Source organism: Colobus angolensis, unplaced genomic scaffold, assembly GCF_000951035.1.
Source record: "Colobus angolensis palliatus isolate OR3802 unplaced genomic scaffold, Cang.pa_1.0 Scaffold222, whole genome shotgun sequence".
NCBI classification, from domain to species: domain Eukaryota; kingdom Metazoa; phylum Chordata; class Mammalia; order Primates; family Cercopithecidae; genus Colobus; species Colobus angolensis.
Genome location: NW_012115400.1, coordinates 908435 through 934223, shown reverse-complemented (window position 1 = coordinate 934223; position 25789 = coordinate 908435). Strand labels below are relative to the sequence as shown.

Genomic DNA, 25789 nt, shown 5'->3' with positions numbered 1-25789 from the left:
AACAACAATAAAACAAAAAAAGAAATCGGGTAATCTATGAAGCCGCCTTAGTGCTTCCTTTAAATTTGCTTGAAAATGACCATTGCATTAGTTTCATGGAAAGAACTAGCCAGCTTCTTGTTGTAAAGCTAACAAGGTCATCATTTGTCTAAGGCTAGAAAGGTACCCACAAAATGTAAACTGTAAGGAGAGAAGGAGGAGATGAGGCCTTTCCCTGGCATTTGGTAGATAAAACTCAAGGGATTCTAGAAAAATGACACAATGTCAGCCCTTCTTGCCTTTTTCTTCCCATGTTGGTTCCAGTGAAAGAAGACATTTTGCTCTTGAAATTTCCTTATAACCCAGACATGTTCATAGAAAGCTTGAGACCAGTCATGGTGGCTCATGCCTGTAATCTCAGCACCTTGGGAGACCAAGACAGGAGGATCACTTGTGCCCAGGAGTTCAAGACCAGCCAGGGCAACATAGAAAGACTCCATCCCTTAGAAAGAAAAATAAGTTGGGCCTGGTGGGGCAAGACTGTGGTTCCAGCTACACCAGAAGCTGAGGCGAGAAGATCACTTAAGCCCAGCAATTCAAAGCTGCAGTGAGCTGTGATCACACCATTGCACTGCACTCCAGCCTGGGTGTCAGAGCAAGATCTTATCTCAAAAAAACAAAACAAAACAAAACAAAAACAAAAACAAAAAAGGCACCCTCTGCATTCGTCCTAATCTTTGCTGATACCTCCATGTATATTACCTTATATTGCTGTGCTAAATGCTGTTTTTCCTGTGTTTCTTGTCTTTAATGATCCAGAGCTGCTTTATTACCCATAAAAATCATTGGAAACTCACCATGCTCCTTCACTCTGAGGAGAATCTGTCTTTGGAATTTATAGGTTTCTTCAAAACCTCCTCTATCTGTGCCTGGAAAGACCAATAGGAAATCCTCACCAGTCCTCATACACTGTTCCTTCATGGCTCCAAACTCTTCTCGCCCTGTTGTCTACAAAACACCTAGCCAGGCTGCTCTACCATCTGGGACACACTGCTTTGTGTTGGTATCTTCAATGGTTGGATCATAATCCATTAAAAAATAGGACTGGAAGAACTGTGTGCATCAACTTACAGCAGGGGAGGGGGTCTTGGGTGCCAGGAGTTGTCAGAAGGGCTGGTCCCATGGCAGCATGGTGCCTGGGGCTGGCTGGGTCTTGCCCCAGGCACAGAGAAGTGGGTGATTACAAGGATCTGGAGCAGTGGGTGAGGTTGGGGGTGCTCCTCTATGCCTCTCTGCAGCACAGCTACATATGGCCATCTGGGAACACTATTTTCTTAAGTTTTAGCTTAGGTTCAGGGGTACATGAGCCTAAGGTTTGTTATATACGTAAATTATATAAAAGATTTGTTATATAGGTAAATTACATGTCCCAGGGGTTTCTTGTGCAGACAATTTTGTCACTGGGACAATAAGCATAGCATAGGATAGGTAGTTTTTTTTAACCCTTACCCTTCTCCTACCCTCTACCCCCAAGTAGGACCCAGTGTCTGTTGTTTTCTTCTTTGTGTCCATGTATACTTGATGTTTAGCTATCACTCATAAGTGAGAACATGTGGTATTTAGTTTTCCGTTCCTGTATTAATCAACTTAGAATAATGGCCTCCAGCTCCACCCATGTTCCTGCAAAGGACATGATCACATTCTTTTTTAATGGCTGCATAGTATTCCATGGTGTATGTGTGCCACAATTTTTTTTTAACCCAGTCTGTCACTGATGGACATTTAGGTTGATTCCATGTCTTTGCTATTGTAAGTAAAGCCACTGTGGAAAGGAGTTTGGCAATTTCTGAAATAACTTAAAAGAGAATTGCTATTTGACTCAGCAATCACATTATTGGGTATTTACCCAAAGGAATATAAATATTCTACCATAAAGACACACGCAAACATATATTCATTGGGGAACTTCTTTTTTAATGGAAATGTTTATAACTACAAGTTTCCCTTTTAGCATTGTTTTGCTGTATCTCATCAGTTGGTGTTTTTTTGTTTTCATAATAATTTGTCTCAAGATATTTTCTAATTTCTCTTGTGATTTATTCTTTGACCCATTGGTTGTTTTAAGAGTGTGTTGTTTAATTTTCATATATTTGTGAATTTTCCAGTTTTCCTTCTGCTGTTGATGTCTAGTTTTATTTAATTGTGATTGGAAAAGATACATTACATGATTTCAATCTTTTTAAATTTATTAAGGCTTGTTTTGTGGCCTAATGCATGGTATATCCTGAACAATGTTTTATATGCACTTGAGAAAAATGTGTCTTCTACTGTTGTTGAGTGGAATGTTCTGTATATGTCTGTTGGGTCTAATTGGCCTATAGTGTTGTTCTTGTCCCCTATTTCCTTATTATCCTCTGTCTAGTTGTTCTGTTTAATATTGAAAGTTGACTATTGAAGTCTCTTACTATTATTGTAGAGCTATTTATTTTCTCATTCAATTCTATCAATGTTTGTGTCATATACTTAGGACCTCTGATGTTCACTACATATATGTTTATAATTATCATATCTTTTAGGTTAATTCACCCTTTTGTCATTATGTAGTGTTCTTTGTTTCTTGCAACAGTTTTTGAACTAAAGTCAATCTTGTATGATATTAGTGTCAGTATAGCCACTCCTTCTATCTTTTGATTATTATTTGCAGGGAATACCTTTTTCTATTCTTTCACTTTCAACCTATGCATGTTTTTAGATCTAAAGTGAGTCACTTGTAGACAGAATATAGTTGGATCCCATTTGTTTTATTCACTCTGGCAATCTGTGTCTTTAGAGGGGTCTAATATATTTACATTTAAAACATACTGATGGGGAAGGACTTACTATTGTGATTTTGTTATTTGTCTTCTGCATATCTTACAGCTTTTTTGTCCCTCATTTTCTTATTGCCTTTCTTTGTGTTTGGTTGATATTTTACAGTGATATGTTTTGATTACCTTCTCATTTTCTATTGTGTATATTCTGTAGATACTTTCTTTGTGGTTACCATGGTGATTACATAAAACTTCTTAAGGTTATAACAATGTATTTTAAATTGATAACAATTTAACTTCAATTTCATTAAAAATCACTACTCCTTTACAGCTCTGCACTCCCTCCTTTATGTTATTTATGTCACAAATTACATCTTTATATATCATGTACCCATTTACATAGACATCGTTATTTGTTATGTTTTGGTCTTTTATATCCTATAAAAGTATTAAAAGAGGAGCTGCAAGCCTAAGTTTCAATAATCCAGGTTTTACATTTGTACATATATTTACTTTTACCAAAGAACTTTATATTTTCACTTTTTTCGTATGGTTTCAAGTCACTTTCTAGCAAAAAAATCAAAAAATAAAAAAAGGAGAATCCATCTCTACCAGGCTGTCACAGTACTAAAAGAATACCACACAGTCCCTGCCTCTTTCCTAAGAATATTTTTAAAATTTTGGCTTTTGTTGTTATAACTTTACCAAAATTATTTAAAGTAACTTTACCAGCATTGAGTTTTATTGACTAAAGTCCCCAGGATTATTTCATGGGTATAAACCCACTTTGTTTCAGCCAGTTTGCATGGGGCCTTTTCTTTGGAAAACATAATTTCTGGACTGCTGGCAAGATGGACAAATAGAAACAGCTCCAGTCTGCAACTCCCAGTGAGATAGACACAGAAGGCAGGTGATTTCTGCACCTGAGGTACCTGGTTCCAACTGAGGTACCTGGTTCATCTCATTGGGACTGGTTGGACAGAGGGTGCAGCTCACGGAGCGTGAGCCGAAGCAGGATGGGATGTCGCCTCACACCCCACCTCACACCCCAGGAAGCATAACAGACTAAGCCTGAGGAACCGTGCTTTCTGGTCCAGATACTGCGCTTTTCCCATGGTCTTCGCAACCCACAGACCAGGAGATTCCCTCTGGTGCCCATGGCACCAGGGCCCTGGGTTTCAAGCACAAAACTGGGCAGCCATTTGGGCAGACACTGAACTAGCTGCAGGAGTGTTTTTTTTTTCCACACCCCATTGGCACCTGGAATGCCAGTGAGATAGAACCATTCACTCTCCTGGAAAGCGGGCTGAAGCCAGGGAGCCAAGTGGTCTGGCTCGGTGGGCCCCACTCCCTTGGAGCCCAGCAAACAAAGATCCACTGGCTGCCAGCACAGCAGCAGTCTGAGATTGACCTGGGACACTGGAGCTTGGTGGGAGGAGCGGCATCTTCCATTGCTGAGGCTTGAGTAGGCAATTTTACCCTCACAGTGCAAACAAAGCGGCTGGGAAGTTTGTACTGGGTGGAGCTCACCACAGCTCAGTAAGGCCACTGTAGCCAGACTGCCTCTCTGGATTTCTCCTCTCTGGAAAGGACATCTCTGAAAAAAGGCAGCAGCCCCAGTCAGGGACTTATAGATAAAATCTCTGTCTCCCTGTGACAGAGCCCCTCAGGGAAGAGGTGGCTTCCACCATTGTGCAGTGTGGCAATTCCTCACGGATTTAGAACTAAAAATATCATTTGACCCAGCCATTCCATTACTGGGTATATACCCATAGGATTATAAATCATTCTACTATAAAGACACATGCAGACGTATGTTTATTGTAGCACTATTTACAATAGCAAAGACCTGGAACCAACCCAAAAGCCCATCAATGATAGACTGGATAAAGCAAATGTGGCGCATATACACTGTGGAATACTATGCAGCCATAAAAAAGGATGAGTTCATGTCCTTTGCAGGGACATGGATGAAGCTGGAAACCACCATTCTCAGCAAACTAACACAATAGCAGAAAACCAAACACTGCGTGTTGTCACTCATAAGTGGGAGTTGAACAATGAGAACGCATGGACACAGGGAGGGGAACGTCACACATTGGGGTGTGTTGGGGAGTGGGGGCCTAGGGGAGGGAGAGCATTAGGAGAAATACCTAATAGAGGTGAAGGGTTGATGGGTGCAGCAAACCACCATGGCACGTGTATACCTACGTAATAAAACTGCACGTTCTGCACATGTACCCCAGAACTTAAAGTATGATTAATAATAATAATAATAATTTCTGAGCATGGAAGTAGCTGTCTTTCAGGTTCTACTTCGATGTACATATTCTGAGAGAATTAAACCTGTCAAAGAAACCTTGGCTTTCAATGGCAGGCACTGGAATTGGCCCTAATAATGTGTTTTGGGGTAAGCCTACTTCATATTCTCGACCTGTCTGCAGTAGTCATTATAATCTGAACTTCCTAAGGTTCATGTGCTAAGCTGAGTTCATTGTTTAATATTCAACAAAGATTATGCCAGTAAGACGGTGCTGTAGGAAAATATCAGATATGTTTCATCACTGGTGGTATTACTTAAATTGCAACATATTTTAGTTGGCTGCTGATTTCAGCCACCATGATTGCATTTTATTTCTGTCTCGTGATCTGCAACCTTGGAAGCTTTGAACTTAGCTCACAGAATCCTGGACATCAGGAACACGTGGTTCTAATGGCTAGACAGGGAATGAGAGTAAAAGGATTTTGCCCATGGTCAAGTGAGTAAACAACAGATTTGGAGGTGTCTGGACTCCTGTGATGACTTCATTCTGACAATACTGTTTTGGCTGTCCCTTCATTTCCTCCTAATCCCATGTCTGGTCTGACCTGGCTGTTTCCCAACTTCCAATTCCTGCCTTCTCCAAAGCTCCCTTCCATAGGTCACTCTGTGGGTCAGAGACCCTGCTTAGCAAATGCTCAACCTTTTAATTATTTGTTCAGTAAAACTTGAACTCATGTCTCCTCTTCTGATAAAAAGAAAATACATTATGTAATGTAGGGTTACTCTATAACTTTTGTCCTCTCTCTCGGCAACTACTGAACTAACTGTTTTCATATTGAGCAAACGTTTATGGAAGGACTGCCAAGAGTCAGGTACTAGGCTTGGTAATATCCTCCATTCTCTCTAGTCAAAGCCAACACCAGCCAGACTTGCAGATCTAGGTCCCAAGCCCACTGCAGATCACAGGCCAGGGTCTGGTCTCCTCTGGGCTCCTTTGGGAGGGAAAGACAGAATCATTAACACCCATTTTATAGATTAGGCAACTGAGGCTGAGGAAGTTTAAATAACTCATACAGGCCCTGCAAGTCAGTTATATTCCAAGGATCCCTACTTGCTGTCTTCTCTCTACAGAACGAGATGTCTCTGGAGTCCATAGAAAGCCCGGGAGCCTGGCTGGGCGTGGTGGTCCATGCCTGTAATCCCAGCACTTTGGGAGGCTGAGGCAGGCAGATCACCTGAGCTCAGGAGTTCAAGACCAGTCTGGGCAACATGGCAAAATCCCATCGCTTCTGAAAATACAAAAAATTAGCTGAGCATGGTGGTACACGCCTCTAATCCCAGCTACTTGGGAGGCTGAGGCACAAGAACTGCTTGAGCCCAAGAGGCAGAGGTTACAGTGAGCCAAGATTGTGCCAGTGCACTCCAGCCTGGGCAAGAGAGCAAGACTCCATCTCGAAAACAGAAACAAACACAAACAAACAAAAATAGAAAACTCAGGGGCCACCTGCGTCAGCTTCCCAGCCACACCTTTTTCTTGTCCTCCTCTGTCTCTGGCATCTTCTCGCAGGTTCTTAATTCTTTGTGGTTGCACAAAGCCAAAATCCCAGAAAAGTTACCACTTCACATCCACTTAGATGGCTATTTGTTTAAAAAGGAAGATAGGAAGTGTTGGCAAGAACGTGGAGAAACTGGAATTCTCACCCACTGCGGATGAGAACGTAATATGGTGCTGCCGCTATGGAAAACATCTTGGAGGTTCCTCAAAAAGTTAAACAGAATTTCTATGTGACCCAGCAATTCCCCTCCAAGTTATACATCTAAGAGGATTAAAAACAGTTACTTAAATACATGGACTCACATATTCCTAACAGCCCAATTCACAATAGCCAAAAGGTGCAGATAGCCCACATGTCCATTGATGGATGGATAAATAAATTGTGGTCTATCCATTCAGTGGAATATTATTCAGCCATAAACGGAATGAAGTACTGACACATGCTACAGAACAGATGAACCTCAAAAATATTCTATGAAGTGAAGGCCGGAAACAAAAGTCCATATATTGCATCATATAAAATATCCAGAAGAGAGAAATCTACAGAGACAGAACGTGCGACAGTGCATGCCAGGGTCTGGGGAGAGGGGAGACTGGGGAGAAACTGCTCAACTGATACAGGCCTTATTTTGGAATGATGGGAATGTTTTGCAACCAGATAAAGGTAGTGGTTGCAGAACACAGAATGTACTGAATTCCACTGATTTTTTTCACCTTAAAATGGTTAATTTTCAGTCCTCAGATTGAACAATCATAAAAAAATGGTTAATTTTATGTTATGTGAATTTCACCTCAATACATGTTTTAAATCTCAGAAATATACACTAACAGGCATGGGACAGGTCACTATGGTGCCTGCCAAGCCCAGTGATGTTATCTGGGGTCTCCGCTCAGCCTCAAGCCTCTTGCTGACTGGTGGAGGGCAGAACCTTTGCCCTAAAAGTATAAGATCCACATTCTGGCATGATTCCTAGCCAGATGGCTTCTTTATTAGCAGTAATTAAAATTGCCTCAATACAGACACTGTACCTTGCAACCAAGAAATGACAACAATGATAATAAGGATTAAGCTGGGCCATTCTCTCTTTGCCAGTTAAATTATATTTATTATAGCTTGACATGAAAAACAAAGCAACTCCAACAGGTATCACAAGGGCAAAGGACATGAACATTTTATCAAAGAAGAAACACAGCTATCAAAAATACAGAAATATTCAACCTTGTTAATAATAAAGTGGCTGGGCTCAGTGGTTCATGCCTGTAAGCCCCGTGCTTTGCAAGGTTGAGACAGGAGGATCATTTGAGGCCAGAAATTCAAGACCATCCTACCAAGTCAGTTCAAGATCAGACTTCATGTCTACAAAACATCAAAAAATTAGCCATGCGTGGTGATACATGTCCATCACAGGAGGCTGAGGCAGGAGGATTGCTTGAGCCTGGGAGGTTGAGGTGGCAGTGAGCCAAGATTGTGCCATTGCACTCCAGCCTGGGCAATGCAGCAAGGCTCTGTCTAAACAATAATAATAATAATAATAAAGAAAAGGGTTGGGATGCCATTTCTTGCTTATTCAATACACAAAGTTAGAAGCAATTTCTACTTTTTCTATTTTTTTATTACTAAAAAAAAGCTGGACCATTCTCACAGCCTGAAATGCTTCTCACCTTCCCTTCTTCTGTCCAAACACTTCTCTGTCTATGATAATGCAAACGGTCACTCCTTCAGGAAGGCTTCACCCCAGGTTGTTCCAGGTCCCCTTATCTCTGCCTTCCCAAAACTCCTGGCATCTCCCCAGTTCCCTCCGTGTGGTGAAGTACCCCCACCTAGGGCTTCAGTGTGGCTCTGTCTGCAAAGGTCTTGTTCACACCTTCCCTTACGGTTCTGTTCCCCCATGTTTTGTCATAGCACTGGGCAGAGTGGAGAACCCATTCACACTGATAGAGAGGGCCCATGGAGATAACCATGTAACCGATCAGAATAGGGCATTGAGGGCTGGGTGTCAGGCATGGGCTGCACTTGGGTGGGCAGGCCCCTTGGAAAGTCACTGGGTTTGGCAAACTTCCTAGTAACATGTCTCCCTGGGGTCCCCTCGGAACTGCATGCAAAAATGCTGGATGCTGGTTTATTCTGGGGACACGGTTCATTCCTTTCATTTGATTATCAAAGAAACTCACGTCCCAACTAAAGGTCATAAACTCCAGTTTGTAAACTGAGATTATCTCAGCCGAATGAATTTGCTGACCCTCTGCTTTCCCCCAGCCTCTCAGTGCCCTTGAAATCATGTCAGTTCAAGCAGCCCCGTGAGACATTACAATGTTTAGTTATTTCAGTGATTATTAAACCTTGCCCTGTGTTGACCCCAGGTGAATCACAAGCTGGACTTCTGACAAGGACAAGCTGTCATCTTCTTTTCAATTATAGAAAAAAGTAAGTTAATTGATAGGATTTTTTTTGTTTTAAAAAATGTTACTAGTTTTGAAAAGGTAATATGTGCACATGGTATACCTTTTTTAAGCATCAAGAAGGTATAACAGGATATTTCTTTTATGCTAGTAAGAATAATGTTTTCTCTAAGTTTTTTTGGTGGATGCTTTCATCGGATTAAGAAAATTTCCTGCTATTAGTTGTTGAAGGTTTTTTATATCATAAATGAGAGTTGAATATTATTATCATATATCATTAATATATTATTATTGAACTACCAAAGGCTTTTCCTAAAACCATTGAGATGGTCTTATAACCGTTCTTTAACCTGTTGATGAGATCACTGGTATTTATACTTTTTCTCTGTAAATGATTCTTGAGTCGTTAACTCAAGAATCTTGAGTCATTGAAACAACGCGGTCATGGTGTGTCATCTTTGATCACTGCTGTCTCTGACTTGCTTCTATTTTGTTCAGGATTTTTGTGCTGACGCTCATGAATGAGACTGGCATGCCATCTTCCTTTGTGGTCCTGATTTTTTCTGATTTGGATCATGTGGCCCTCATAGAATGAGTTGGGCATGATGCCTTCTTCTTCATGTCTCTGGATTGATGGGACACTTTGGATTCTCTCCAGATCACCCTCAATGGTCCCTGCCTCCTCATTGTTAGGACCCTGGGCAGCCCCTTCTCATTTCTGTTAGGCCCAGGAACCTGTGGGGGTTTTGTTTGTTTGTTTGATTTTTGAGTCGGAGTCTCGCTCTGTCACCCAGGCTGGAGTTGGAGTGCAATGCCCCGATCTTGGCTCACTGCAACCTCCACCTCCTGGGTTCAAGCGATTCTCCTGCCTCAGCCTCCTGAGTAGCTGGGATTACAGACACCCACCAACATGCCTGGCTAATTTTTGTATTTTTAGTAGAGATGGGGTTTCACAATATTGGCCAGGCGTGTCTCTTGACCAGGCTGGTCTCGAACTCCTGACCTCATGATCTGCCCACCTTGGCCTCCCAAAGTGCTGAGATTACAGGCATGAGCCACCACACCCAGTGAACCTGTGGTTTTTAGAAGCTCCCCAGGCATGTGACTGTTGTGAGCATCCCAGGATGACAGCCACTGTGAGTTCAGCTGTTAAAACTGTGAGAAAGCACCAGTGGGACCCTCTCCAGCACTTGCCTGCTGAGGTCATGGAAGAGGCTTGTTGGGGAGATGATGCGCTGGTTGACTCCTGAAGGATGGTTAGGAATGCACTAGATGGAAGCTGGGTTGGACCCATTCTATGCTAAAGAACAACCTGTGTGGACATAAGGAGACACGGACATGTCATATTTGTAGAGCCTGGGGACTGGCCAATCACACCATTTGCTTAAAACATCATGTACATTTGGAGAAGTGAACTGAGACAGGCTGAAGAAGCTAACAGTGGCCAGATGAGAAAGGGTCTTTTGTTACTTCCGAGAGATACTTAGATTTTATCCTGTGGGTGACAGGAGCAGTTGGAGGGACTGAAGCCAAGGAAACGTGTTTCAAGATCTATGTTTTTTGAGATGCTCTCTGGTGACTGAGTAGGAAATTCCCTGGATAAGTCCTGTCCAGGGTCAGGCAAAACAAGTTAGGAGGTTACTGAAACAAGGAGTATAAGAAACGGTGTAGGTTTTGCTGACGTTTTGTAACACATCTCATGATGATCTTCATTTCCTTCACCAATTTCCTGTTTCATTAATTCCCTTCCACGTGCTCTTCTGAAATTTGCCTCACAATCTTTGAATTCTCTTTGACATGTTGGTTTCATCACCTTTTACTTTTTGCTTTCCTGGAAACACAAATGATTCTGATTGTGACATGTCGGAATTATTTGCAACGTTACCCTTTCTGCTGAAACCATGAGTTCACTGAATACACAATTGAGTAGGATGCACATGTTGTTTTCATGGTCACCACCAGCTCTGTAGCATTTTATAACTACATTGGCAGTGTGCTGGGAAGTGTAGAGGGAAATATTTATCTCATGTGTGGCTGACACAACCTGCCATGTTGTTTTAGGAGCCTCCTTGGAATCCCAGCAAGAATGCCCCTGGCACAATTTGTAATCACAATGTCCTTCTCCATGCCCTGGTTTCATGGCTTAGTCACTTCTGAAGTCTCTTTCTAACAGTCTGTTTCCACATCTATAAAGTATGAGTTAAATCATCCTAACACTACTCGTCTTACAAAGTTTTCTTGCTGATCATTAAAAGAGTTGGGAAAGCACTGTGTACATTGTGAAGTGCCATGGAGATGTTAGTTGTCACTTTATCAAGAAATAGACACTCTAGAATGGAGTAGAAAGCAAACAGTTATGATTAAGTCCTCCTCCTCTTCTTCTTTTTATTAATTTTTAAAGAAAAGACATTTAATTGACTCACAGTTCCATATGGTTGGGGAGGCCTCAGGAAACTCTCAATCATGGAAGGAGGCAAAGGGGAAGAAGGCACCTTCTTTACAAGGTGGCAGGAGAGAGAGAGAGCCCCTCTTCTTTTTTGTCATAAATTCTACAGACGTGCTTATGCTTCAGGGAAGGGCGGGCAGAGAGAAGGAAGGACATTGCTTCACCGCAGCCCTCACTGACGAGTTTGCTAAGGCACCTCACTTTGTCCCAGTGTATGGGCAGAGCTCTGGCCACTACCCGTTCAGAAGGCTGGGGCTTTATTGCTAGTTCCCCACTAACTCTGTGTGACCTTGGGCAAGGCTGGGCCTGTGTCAAAAGATTATGACCCTGGGCTCACAGGCTAGAGGATCTAAATGTGAATCCTGGCTGTGCTAGAGCAATTAGTGATGTAACTTTGGATGGGTCAGTTAACCTTCCTGTGGCTTAGTTTGCTCATCTGTAAAATAGGGATCATAACAGTATCAATACCATGAGGTTGTTGGACAGATTGAATCAGTTAACGCAGGGCAAGTACTTAGCATGACACGTATTCACTATCGTTTCCTGGAGTAAGAGCTGTGTGTGAGTGGGTGTGAGCATGTGTGAAACCCTTTCTCTGCAATCTCAGTTAAGAAACCAACCCAGAATTTAAAGTTCAGGGCCTAAGTGGGTGGTTATCTTCTCCCAGTTCCATTCTACCCCACCTTTGCTCTTCCTCCTGCCCATAGGTGGACCCTAAGTGATCGATAAGAGAAGGAGAATAGAGGACAGGGAATGCCTTCAAAAATCCTAGAGGGACACAGAGGCTGAGAGGCAGGCAGTCCTGCAAGGATCTTCTAATTTGGACAAGGAGAACATTGGTCTTCATAGGCCAATTCTGGTCAGTTTCCCCCATGGACAGATGAGGAAACAGACCCAGGAATATCCAAGGTCTCACACTACCCATCCGTCAAGTCTTGTTGATTCTGTTGCATTCATGTCTTTCAAAGAGAGATGGAGTTTAGGGAAAGAAAGAAGGATCAACTGTGTCTGATACTGCTGGGAGCTTAAGTAAAGGATTCTTTTACTTCATAGCATTTATCCTAATTTGTAATTCAGTATTATTTGTGTGGCTGTTTGGTGTCTCTTTCTCCTATATGAGTGCTAGCTTCATAAGGGCAAAGATTCCGATTCTTTAATATTTAGTGCTTGCCACATGCTCTGAACACAGTAGGCATACAGGTTAACCAACATACAGTGGCATCAAAGTGAGACACCTACCTCCTCCAGTGCCAAGAGAGCACGTCCATGCACCTGTCACTCTCCTCAACACCACCCCCAAGCATGAAGCCCAAAAGCATTAGCTATGCCCCTCTTCCAGCCACCAAAATTTAAAGGCCAGGTGTGGTGGCTCCCATCTGAAATCCCAGAACTTTAGGAGACAGCAGCAGGAGGTCACTTGAGACCAGGAGTTTGAGACCAGCCTGAGCAACAAAGCTAGACCCCATCTGTACTACAAATTAGCTGGCCATGGTTGCATGTCTGTATTCCCAACTACTAAGGAGGCTGAGGTGGGAGGATCACTTGTGCCCAGGATGTGGAAGCTACAGTGAGCTATAATCACAGCACTGAACTCCAGCCTGAGCAACAGAGTGAGACCCTGCCTCAAAACAATTTTAAACGTAAATAAATAAAAACAAAACTTAGATACCACCTGGTCACCCCGACCTGCAAAATCAAGTTTTCCCCTACTGAGAAGAATGGGGACTTGAGAGCTGAGTTACAGAGAGAGAATTCTTCCTTTTTTTTTTTTTTTTGTTTACATCCTCAAGATCATGACCTGTGAAATTTGAATATAATACACATATAATTCCAGAGCAATGTTGCCTCCCCTTACCACCAGCAATTCACTTGGCCACTGGAGGTCAGGACAAGCTTCCCAGAAGAGAGGTACCACTTGGGCTACCAATATAAAAGGATGAAAATATCGGAGTGATGGCGTCCCTTGCATCATTGAGTCCCTGGACAGCCTGTCCACTGATGCTGATATCTGAGACTAATGCTTCTCTGAATGTTGAGATTAAGCTTTGCTCCAATGAAACCAGACTGAGAAAGAAGATAAGTCTTTAATTGTTGATAAGGACATTGTATTTCTTGTAATTGTATGATTATTTTTCCTTAGCTGTACTATAATTATCTGCTTGTTTGTCTCTGCTCTATGTGCTTAGGGTACAAAGTTGACCAAGACCAACTTCGGTTGGGAGCACAGTACTGAGAGCTTTAAAAAACACTATGAATGCTTTAATACAGGAAAAGAGTAGGGGTGAGGCATGTGGTGGTTGGGTGTATCTTCCTTGACGCATTCAGTGCAGCTGTCAGTAGTCAAGTTCCTACATGTTAGAAGATGTTACCTTCTGTGGAATGAAGTGGCAGAACACGCCTTTGATTATCTTCCTTTGCAGAGCAACACCAATTGCATTAGTTAGGACACGGTGCCGGCTGCATTTGAGTTCCAAGCAATGATTAGTCTATCACCATTGGTGTAGATTCCAATCAGCCAGACCACCTCCTGAAGTTTGTAAGGCAGGTAAATCTTCATCTTAGAATAAAAATCATCTTAGCCAAGTATGTGTTTTAGAGGAAAGAAGAAAACATATTTGTTTCCATAAGAGTTTTGTTTCTAAAAGATCAAATAAGAAAGGCTCTGGGTTTAGGTGAGCTAATGAAGTTGTTGATAATCATCAGATGACACTGGAATCTTTACTTGTCTGAGTGTGTTCTGTGCACCTCTCAGTGTGGGAACATAGGGAGATCCTCCAGCAATGCCACTGATATGGTCAGAAACTGCATCTTTCCTCCTCCCTGCTGAGATGAGATGGAGTCCTTTGTTGTAGAAGACCCATGGGGGTGCCGCTGGGAGTAACCTTTGAGACAGGAACATGAATCTCAACCAATTTGTGATTGCAGCCTTGAGTCTCACTATTTCCCATGGTGACGCTTAGCAGGGAATGGCAGATGCACCAGAGCAGCAGAGGATCTTCTATCTCCCTTCCTGTTAGCTTTTTATAATGTTTTATTGTGATCAGCAGCAACTGGGAAGCTACTTGCAGTCACCGAGCCTCAGTTTCTACATCTGTAAACTGAGGATAGTAGCATGGCCCTATGTCATGTGCTCAGCGAAGCCACTGAAAAGAGACAGATATGTGTCAGAATTCCCTGGACTTCTATCCTACTTCTCCTGGGGATTTTCACCCACCTTCCCATGTCTGTCCTTTGTTGGCTTGACACTTTCTGTCACTTCTTTTCTTAGATAAATCTCTGTAGGGCTCCATTATTCCAGGGATTCCAGAGTTATGGCACATGCATACCTCCATCCAAACATGTTTATGTGTCTCCTGCTTCACTAGGCTGTGCCCAAGGAAGATGTGGCTCCCAGCATACACCTGGTACAACACTGCACATGACATTCGCCCACTTTGCCTTGAGTCTGACATGGAATCTGGCATGAATGTCACCCACTCAGGCCAGGTGCTGAGCAGCCCTGGAGGCTTAAGGGCCACAGGGATGGGAAAAGGTGCCTTTCTGGGATGAGTATCAGTTTCTGCAGGAGGGCTGAATGTGAGAAAGAATAAAGAGAGGAGAAAGTGCACAAGCACAGCTTAAACATCATCTATTTCTATTGAGTTATAAGAACTCTGAGATTTTGTTTGTTATGTAATCCATTCATCAGGCCAAGCAGACACAGAACTTGGGTCTGAGTGATGATAATGGGCTGATAGGATTTTCACACCCTCATCACTGAGATCTCTCCCATCAGGAATGGGTCAGGAGGCTCACAGGTGGCAGCAACTGCTATTACAGGCCTCATCTCTACCAGCTTCTGGGACCTGCTCTCCCCGCTTTAGAAAATCCTTCACTTGTTAAAAAGGAAGCCATTTGCTTTGAATTCCAATTCCACCCGCAAGAGGCTGGGACCATCTTACTGGAGTCTTTGATGCTTTGTGAACCTGCAGTGACCGCTGCCCCATCGTTGCTGGCTGAGGTGGTTGGGGTCCACTTGGCCATCTGGGCAGCTGTTCTCTTCTCTCCTTTCTCTCCTACTGTTTCCAGACTTGCAGTATTTCCAGAAAGTAGGGACCACTCTTCGGTAAAGAACCTGTCTGACTTGCTGTCTACGGCAGGACTTTTGAAAGGTTCACAGGAAGCAGCACAAATTGATACTGTTCCACAAAACCATCAGCTCCATCTCATCCACACCCTGTCTCTTTTTTAGGGGTCCTCTTGCCAACAGAATCACAGAGGGCAAGCCTGAAAGTGCAGAGATAGCAGCTGAGTCACAGCTAAGAGATCTGGCTGTATTAATGACCTAAGAAGATGGAGTGGTCACTGGAAGTCAGAGGGGATGACACGCAGGGGCCCAGCAATCTCAGCCAAGTCATCTCCACCAGTCTTTCTGGTTGCCCACTGTGTGTACAACACCCTGATAGGGACCGGAGCCATGACAGTGAATAGGACCAGACTATGCCCTTGAGGAGCTCACCTCTGCTAAGGGAAACAGGTGTGGAAACACACCATGGTGGTAAAGAGGAAAGAGGATAATAGGACTGCATGAAGGGGATGGAAAGTGCCCAGGGGAGGAAATGGTTACATATGTGTGAGGAGGTTGGTAAGGAAAGACTCTAAGAGAAGGCTTTGTCTGGCTGGGTTTGGAAGGATGCATAGGAGGCTTCTAGGTGGTGCAGGCACACTCTAGGCATACATAAAGATCTGTAGGTGTGGCTTGTTGGGATGGATTTCAAGTATTCTGGAATGAGGACAGCCATGGAGACAAAGGCAGGAGAGAGGATATTTAATAGATTTCATGCCAATGGCTCCACCTGAGTTTCTGATAAGGACCCAGAACCCTTGGACTCCCCAGTAACATTGATTGAGTTGTTTATGATTCCTCATAGAATATGAACTCAAAGGAGGTCAGTGAGGGGGGTGTGTGTGTGTGATTCTTTGCCAACTGCCAAGGTGGAGAAGCCTCTTCCAACTGCAGGCGGAGCACAGGTGGCCCTGCTACTGGCTGCCACTCCAGCCCTGCCTCTTTATCCAGCATATAAACAATCCAGCAGCCTCAGTGATTCACTGCTGTGCAGGGAAGGAAAGCTCCACGCACACAGCTCAGCAAAGAGCAGCACACAACTGAAAGGAAGACTCAGAGGAGAGAGATAAGGAAGGAAAGTAGTGATGGATCTCATCCCAGACTTGGCCGTGGAAACCTGGCTTCTCTTGGTTATCACCCTGGTGCTCCTCTATTTGTGAGTAACTGTCCAGACTCTTCACCTCTGTTTTCTTGGACTTGGGCTGCTAATCAGGCCTCTATTTCCCATCTGTTTTGAAGATCAAAAAAGATGGTCAGGCCAGGCGCAGTGGCTCACACCTGTAATCCCAGCACTTTGGGAGGTTGAGGCAGGTGGAATGCCTGAGGTCAGGAGTTCGAGACCAGCCTGTCTAACATGGTGAAACCCTGTCTCTACTAAAAACACAAAAATTAACTGGGGCATGATGGTGCATGCCAAATTCCCAGGTACTCGGGAAGCTGAGGCAGGAGAATTGCTTGAACCCAGGAGGCGGAGGTTGCAGTGAGCTGAGATCATGCCACTGCACTTCAGCCTGGGAGACAGAGTGAGACTCTGTCTCAAAAAAAAAAAAAAGAAAAAAAAAGATGTTCAAGAAGAAGTAGCTTAAGTGTTGGATGCTACAAACACATAGAGGTTATTATAGATCTTATGCAGATGTATAAAGGAATAAATAAGCATCTCCCTTGTCCATCTTTAGTGGCAAGAAGGGTTTAGGGACAGCATTGATTAAGGATGATCTACTTGACAATAGTTTGGACCCAAGGAAGGATAAGGAAGGAAAGAGTGATGGATCTCATCCCAAACTTGGCCGTGGAAACCTGACTTCTCCTTACTAAACCAGAATTTGGATTTTACATTTTCCCCTTTACACTGCAGTAGAAGAGGATGAATCTTCTCACCGGTGGGATCCTGGCATCCTAGAGCAGGTGGAGAGAAGAGTCGTTCCCCACTGTGGATAGTGAGGCTTCTTGCCTGTCACATTTCACCTCTACCTCAATTTCACACTTACTAAGATTTGGGAATCATGATGACAGGAAAATAGAAAATATAGACGTCCTTTTAATTCTTTCACAGAAACGTTAGAAATTCAGTGAGTTGTAGCAACGTATTTTCCATCTTCTGACATTTTAACACGAATTGATATGGCTTAAATTCATTCTATTTAAAATCAGATTTTTTTGGTGATAGCGTATTTCCAGCATGTTCCTCCTAGGTGATAAATGAGGGCTGTTAGTTCAGTATTTGTTACAATAAATGTGTGTAAAATAACCTCACCTTTCCAGAATAATGTCAGGAATATGAATCTAATGCACAAATGTGTAACTCTATGACAAGATTGCATATGTCTTTTAAAATATATCTTCCCAATAGTTTATTTTAATACCCCTATTTCAGATAAACCTGCTTAGCAGGTTATCTTAAACTGTCAGGGCAGGGGAGTAAGCAAGACTGTGAACCAGTGATGACAGCAAAAGTATCAAGGTAGGATCAAGGTGAAGTGAGAAAATATTCCTCATCCTTCAGGGTAGAACTCCAAAGAGATATTCATGGGTCCTGGCCCCCTAGTGGAGGTCACTCAAAGGACAAACATGATCGCATCTCATCTGCTTCAAGTCTGGACACAGAGGCACCATCTGTGTCACTCTGTGTGTGGTCTGCCATGTTGTGGGGCTGTCACTACAGATTCAGGCAGCCAGGCAGACAATATCTTAGCCTTAGATGATGCTGATATAGCCCAGGAGTCAGAAGTTATAGTGTAGACCATGCCCTCCTTAGGCCTATACAATTACATGCAATAGATGACTGGCTTTTCTGTTAGCCTTTTCATTGAAAACTAAAGCAGCATTACTCTACCAAACAGAGGGAAGCTAGAAAAAAACTAAACAGTTTGCCCAGCCTAGCCTTTGCCTTGACATGGAGCCATGTGAGTCTAGACACTCACCTAGATCTTTCCTCGGGGGCCAGTGCTGCTGACACATTAACTCAACAGCTTGTCCTGGCCTGAGAGACCATGTAACTTGTAGAAAGTTTAGAAGCAGAGATTAGTGTCACTGATTTGCCATGGCTGTGACAACAAAGGAAGGAACTGGAGTGGGAAAACCAAAGGCCACCCTGGTTTTGGCAGATCGTGCACACACTTCCCCTAACTGTTCTGGGGGCAAGGATCCAAATGCACTATTGGTCCTGGCTATGCTGACTCTTCTGGGTCCTCCAAACATAAGCCTCCATGCCATTTCTCAGTTGTATTTTACTGTATATTATCAGAGTCACTGGGTTTGCACAGAATGTTTGGAACCTATACTGTCTTAAGGTGTACCCTTTAAATAAGAGAAAGCAAGGTCTTAATTCAAGTATCTGGAACATTTTATGTTTACTTATGTGGAATACTACATCTTTTGCTATCAGCAGGAGGGTACGTGGACATTAGAAGGCCCCTGCCTTTCAGCTGAAAGCACATATGAGGCATATGGATCCATTTATACACACTATGCTTTTCAGCCACATTTTCCTAATTTGTCTCTCTGGGGTCAATGTTGCGGGACTAGCAGAATCATGGTTGAATTGATGGATGGTGACCTCTTCCATCAGCTTTTGTTTTTCTTTTTTGAGACAGAGTCTTGCTCTGCCACCTATGCTGGAGTGCAGTGGCACGATCTGGGCTCACTGCAAGCTCCATCTCCCGGGTTCATGCCATTCTCCTGTCTCAGCCTCCCAAGAAGCTGGGATTACAGGTGTCCGCCACCACGCCTGGCTGATTTTTTGTATTTGTAGTAGAAACGGGGTTTCACCATGTTAGCCAGGATGGTCTCAATCTCCAGACCTCGTGATCTGCCCGCCTCTGCCTCCCAAAGTGCTGGTATTACAGGTGTGAGCCACGGCGCCCGGCCTCCATCAGCTTTTCTTCTTCCTCCAGTTTCCACTCCTCAGTTACGTCAGATGGGGAAGGTCTTCAGACATCCAGAACCCCCAGTTGGGGGAATCCACACATGACCCATCAAAGATGAGTTGCAAGCAGGCCTGCCATAGGGAGCAGCAGCATTAAGGGGTTTTCCTACAGAGACAGTTGATGTGCAAAGGCAATAAACTGACTGCTTTGTGATTGATCACCTTGAGAAAAATGAGCATGTCTGGCTGTATTAGTCCTTTCTTGCATTGCTATAAAGAAATACCTGAGGCTGGGTATTCATAAAGAAAAGAGATTTAATTGTCTCATGGTTCTGCAGGCTGTACAGGAAGTATACGTGACTTCTGCCTCTAGGGAGGCCTCAGGAAATTTACAATCATGACATAAGGTGAAGGGGAAGCAGGCAGATCTTTACACAGCTGGAGCAGAAGCAAGAGAGAGTGGGGAGGGGGTGCCACACACATTTAAACCACCAGATCTCATAAAAACTCATTGTCATGAGGACAACTCCCAAGGCAGGATGGTGTGAAATCATGAGAAACTGCCCCTAGGATCCAATCACCTTCTACCAGGCCCAACCTCCAGCACTGGGGACTACACTTGAACATGAGATTTGGGTAGGGGTACAGATTCAGACCACGTCACTGACACTGTGCTTATCAGATGAATATCACCAGGTGGAAGGCTAGATTCCACAAGAGGAGGAATGACCTGGATATTGGTTCTTTAGTTGTGATTCTTCTGCACGCTGTCATTCAGGGAACTATGAGTCAATTATCCTTACCAATAGGTCAAATCAACCAGATCATCTGACCACAGAGACTGAGTTGTAGCTGAAAGCTGCTCACATTTCTATGAGGCCAATGGAAGCCTTGAACACAGTTGTCAGTCTGTAGAAATAAGGACTCTGTGACTCCTCCAAGACCTCTCTGTGAATGATGGTTTAAAAAGGGCCAGATCCTAAAACAGGGTCAGAACTTAGAGGGAAGGGAAAGCATAAAAGCCTCTGAGCAAATTCTAAAGACAGGGTCACCATAGGCTCTCAGTGACCCTCTGTGACACAGTGGATACAGTGATGCAAAATCTTATCATTGCTGCATAAGACAAAAAAAAAAAAAAAAAAGTCACCCTTTCTACCTAGAATGAGAATCCCCAAATTTGGGAAGAGGCCACTTACTAAATAGATGTAAGGGAATAAAGAGACCTGGAAGAATTCCTGCCTGAACCTTTCAGGAATGCTCACGTTTGAGGACATTTTTCAAGTATTCACTTCAGGATTGGGACCATGAAGTCTTCAGCTGCTTTTAGCTAATCCTTGTGACTTTTTGGGGTCTCACAGTGGAGGTGGGAAAGGACCTGATGAAGAAATATAATCATTGCCATCAGAGTTACTGCTATTATTTATTGCCTTAATGTTACCTCCTTCTCTTGAGCATTCCAGTTCCTCCGTCAGTGACTCATCAACCCTTATATCTATAAAGTCACAATCCCTGTGACCTGATTTCTGTTTCACTTTGTAGATATGGAACCCATTCACATGGACTTTTTAAGAAGCTTGGAATTCCAGGGCCCACACCTCTGCCTTTTTTGGGAACTGTTTTGTCCTACCGTAAGGTGAGTGTTTTTGAGCTCCCTCTTTTGCTTCTTATGATTGCAAAGAGCAGCTTAGTTCCATCAGTGAAAATGCTCCTCCTCAGGAGGAAAGTCTGAGGTTTTACACTTTCAGAAACAGTGTGTAGGCATCATCCAGAGCATGGCAAGGTTTACACTGGGACTCTCTTGCTAACTCTCAGGAACCTCAGGTTTGCCTCAGCTGAGCAGCCCAAATCTCAGGTAGATCAGCAACCTGATGTTCAGAACTTAATATGCAGACTTTGTGAGCACCATAAAGAAGATTTTCTTTTTGCTCCATGCAGGTTCCCAGGAAGGTATAGTCATACTTAGCTAGTGTTAAAAGTAGGAAAAGGACCTCCTGATTGTGGCTTGTAATCTGTGTACATGAGAGTCAAACTTTCCTCTCTGTAGCAAGAGCTCTTGAGTAACCTTTTTTTCCTTCCTTCTGGACACGTTTGAAACTCAGTTTGTTAGGGAGCCCAAGTATTTACCATTGGGTCATTTGCACCTGCTTGAATCCTCTCCAAAAAATTCTAAATTCCCTGAGGGTATCTCCATGGCTCTACCCCAGCTCTTACTCCCCATGACATCTTTTGCAGCTTTGAGAGATAGAACAAAGGGGTTCTCCTTTACTTCTTTTCCTTCAAAGGCTGCACCCTATGGGTAAGTCTGATCAGGGAGTGGATATAACTGAGATGAGATAGTGGTTGTCTATGAAACTCAGATATTTAAGCACAAAATGAATGTGTGGGGTTTTGTTTTACACGAAGATGGAATCACATTCAAAATCACTAGAAAGGGGATGATTTGATGAAATTATTAAATATTTAATTTTGCTGAATAGAATATCATATGTGCCATGTGGACTGTGAACTTTGGCTGAGCCTTTGTGCCTAACCTGGTCTGATGCTCTGCCCAGGGCCTGGGCCCTGGATGGAAAATTAGGAGCCCATGTCCACATGGCCAGCAGCAGCAGTCAGCTCTCTGGCTTACATCATCTTTCCTGCATACCTGAGACTTGTTTCTCAGATTCTAATTCTCTCAGGTCAGGGCTTTGTTGTCTAATTACTACCCAGGAATTTCATATTTTTCCCTGTGCAAAAGCAATAATTTCCCCACCGCCTTTTCCAGGTCAACTCTTTAGTAGATGTACCCCCAAGATACACATTCCTGGGACCTTTGTTTGCCTAGTGAAAATGTCACCCCTGAAATGTAGATACAGGAAGGTTTGTTTTTAAGTTTCAGTGAAAACTCCGAGCAAGTGTTGTAATTTGCTGTGTACAATGTATAGAGGGGACAGTTTCTCAGAACTTCCATGTTAAGCTGGAAAACTGGAAAGTGAGTCCACTTTGTCAATCTGTCACTCACTCATTTTCTCACTCAACAACATGCCTCATACTTATGTAAATCTGCTAGACTAAAAGAGGTCCCTGGTGTCTGTAACTTTCTAATTCTGCTAGAACTCTAGAGCGAGCTCATGAAATAAATGAAAAGGATGACGAACAAAGAGATAAAAGACTGTGCATTCTCTTCTGATGCTCATTCACTTTCCCTCAGTCTCAGTTTCCCCACATGCCCCTGGAGGTGATCATTCACGGATTCATGAGATTTTAGAGACAACACATGAAAAAGCAAAAAGACCTCAGAAAGACGAGGAGGTACTTACTATTTATACACAAGGATAATTCATTCAGTATCCACAACACTTGGAGAAAATTCAAGAGTGATTTTAAATTTCCCATTTCAAATACCTCCTCTGTTTTCCCTTATTTCCTTTTTGACATCTCTAAATAAGCTTCCTGTAACTGCCAGCAAGTGTGATTTCATTGGGTTCAACTGTTTTCATCCCAAATAGAGGCAGGGTTAAGTACATTTAAAATAATAATCAAATATCATTTTGTTTCTCCTCCCAGGGCTTTTGGAAGTTTGATATGGAATGTTATAAAAAGTATGGAAAAGTGTGGGGGTGAGTATTCTGGAAACTTCCATTGGATAGACTTGCTCATATGATGAGGTTACCCCACTGCACAGAGGACAGTCTCAGCCCAAAGCCTCTTGGGATGAAGCTCTTGTCAACCTAACTACAAAGAGAGTTCTCTGAAAGAAGAGTATATTTACTTGAGAGTAGAGTATTGCAATGGGAATCTGCATGCCATTATAAACTATGTGCAAACTCACGGAAGTAAAGCAAGACAAAGAGGCTCCAAGGAAAACGTGAGGAGGATTTCATATCAGTTTTGAAATAATTATCCTTCGCTACAAAGATCAATAGCAAGGGTGACACCATATCAAGGTTGGACAGGCAGTTGCTGATTAGATGCCCTTGTAGAAATATTTTTGTTTAATGTTGGGACGGCCTTTGTGCAAGCTTGTAGTTTTGCAGTCTTTTGTGATAGTTTTGTTATCAGGCATACAAGCATGAGAATCCTGTCTTCATAGCCTTCTTTGATTTATTTGTCAGGGTTTTTAAACACACACACACGCGCACACACACACACACACACACACATCATTTTGCTTCTGACAACATTCACACTCGCTATTGTAAAACCTTTCAAAGCTTGTCCTACCAAGGATCCCATGTGTCACCAGGTGTCGAGTTCTACAGTCGGAACTAGGCTGGGAGCATTGTGGTTACCACTTTTCTCCAGACTTTGGTGGCCCAGGGACTCACAACATCACACTCTGTCCAGTGTCTGCCTATTTCCCTCTTCTTTTTTCTTCCTTAGGTGTCCTTTTATTACATGCATTGTCTCAAATACTTCTAATATGTGCTCATAAATGCATGGCATCATCTCCTTCCCACATTGATTCACTTTCAATTAAAAACCAACTCTTTCATTTACACTTTGGATTTAAAGTGCTTTTGAATGAAGGGTGAGAGATAATAGGGAAACAGATTGGCAAATCACTTATGCTCTGCTGTTGTTGTTTTTGTAATTTTCTCTGCAAGTGTGGAACTTTTCATTCTGCTTTGTTATTAAGTCAAGACTTTTTAATAGAAGGGTATATAAGCATTTCTTTGTCTATACCTTTCTGCTGAATTTGAAGAAATGCTGAATATTCTTTTTTTTTTTTTTGAGACGGAGTCTTGCTCTGTCACCCAGGCTGGAGTGTGGTGGCCGGATCTCAGCTCACGGCAAGCTCCGCCTCCCGGGTTTACGCCATTCTCCCGCCTCAGCCTCCCGAGTAGCTGGGACTACAGGCGCCCGCCACCTCGCCCAGCTAGTTTTTTGTATTTTTTAGTAGAGACGGCGTTTCACTGTGTTCGCCAGGATGGTCTCGATCTCCTGACCTCGTGATCCGCCCGTCTCAGCCTCCCAAAGTGCTGGGATTACAGGCTTGAGCCACCGCGCCCGGCCAATGCTGAATATTCTTAATCACTGTGTTCCCTGGCAGGCTGATGGACTGTGATTTTATTTTATTTTTTTATTTTTATTTTTTAAATTATACTTTAAGTTCTGGGTTACATGCATAGAATGTGTAGTTTTGTTACATAGGTATATACGTGCCATGGTGATTTGCTGCACCTATCAACCCTTCACCAACATTAGGTATTTCTCCTAATGTTATCCCTCCCCAGCCCCCCACCCAACAACAGGCCCCAGTGTGTGATGTTCCCCTGTGTCCATGTGCTCTCATCATTCAACTCCCACTTATGAGTGAGAACATGTGGTGTTTGGTTTTCTGATCTTGTGATAGTTTGCTGAGAATGATGGTTTCCAGCTTAATCCATGTCCCCATAAAGGACATGAACTCATCCTTTTTTATGGCCGTATATAGTATTCCATGGTGTATATGTGCCACATTTTCTTTATCCAGTCTGTCATTGATGGACATTTGGGTTGGTTCCAAGTCTTTGCTATTGTGAATAGTTCCACAATAAACATACGTGTGCATGTGTCTTTACTGTAGAATAATTTACAATGCTTTGGGTATATGCCTGGTAATGGGATTGCTGGGTCAAATGGTATTTCTAGTTCTAGATACTTGAGGAATCGCCACACTGTTTTCCACAATGGCTGAACTAATTGACACTCCCACCAACAGTATAAAAGTGTTCCTATTTTTCCATAACCTATCCAGCATCTGTTGTTTCCTGACTTTTTAATGATCACCATACTAACTGGTATGAGATGCTTTCTCATTGTGGTTTTGATTTGCATTTCTCTAATGACCAGTGATGATGAGCATTTTTTCACATGTCTGTTGGTTGCATAAAAGTCTTCTTTTGAGAAGTGTCTGTTCATATCCTTTGCCCATTTTTTGATGGGGTTGTTTGCTTTTTTTCTTGTCAATTTGTTTAAGTTCTTCATAAATTCCCTTTGTCAGATGAATAGATTGCAAAAATTTTCTCCCATTCTGTAGGTTGCCTGTTCCCTCTGATGATAGTTTCTTTTGCTGTGTAGAAGCTCTTTAGTTTAATTAGATCCCATTAGTCAATTTTAGTTTTTGTTGTGATTGCTTTTGGTGTTATATTCATGAAGTCTTTGCCCATGCCTATGTCCTAAATGGTATTGCCTGGGTTTTCTTCTAGGATTTTTATGGTCCTAAGTGTTACATTTAAGTCTTTAATCCATCTTGAGTTAATTTTGTATAAGGTGTAAGGAAGGGGTCCAGTTTCAATTTTCTGCATACGGCTAGGCAGTTTCACCAACACCATTTATTAAATAGGAAATCTTTTCCCCATTGCTTGTGTGTGTCAGGTTTGTCAAACATCAGATGGTGGTAGA

The 25789-nt window shown here is 42.9% G+C and overlaps 1 protein-coding gene and 1 pseudogene across 3 annotated transcripts in view; one reads left to right on the top strand and one right to left on the bottom strand.

Annotated features, from left to right (window-relative positions):
• Positions 1-105: 105 nt before the first annotated feature.
• Positions 106-16234, bottom strand: LOC105513117 (annotated as a pseudogene).
• A 225-nt stretch (positions 16235-16459) lies between these two features.
• The window catches only part of LOC105513064 (cytochrome P450 3A8), a 91419-nt gene continuing 82089 nt past the window's right edge, over positions 16460-25789 (top strand). For all 3 annotated transcript variants that reach the window (XM_011943842.1, XM_011943841.1, XM_011943838.1), the window contains exons 1-3: positions 16460-16714; positions 20963-21056; positions 22970-23022. In XM_011943842.1, coding sequence (XP_011799232.1) covers positions 16644-16714; positions 20963-21056; positions 22970-23022 — 218 coding nt within the window. In that variant the 5' untranslated portion in view covers positions 16460-16643. The remainder of the gene's footprint in view (positions 16715-20962; positions 21057-22969; positions 23023-25789) is intronic.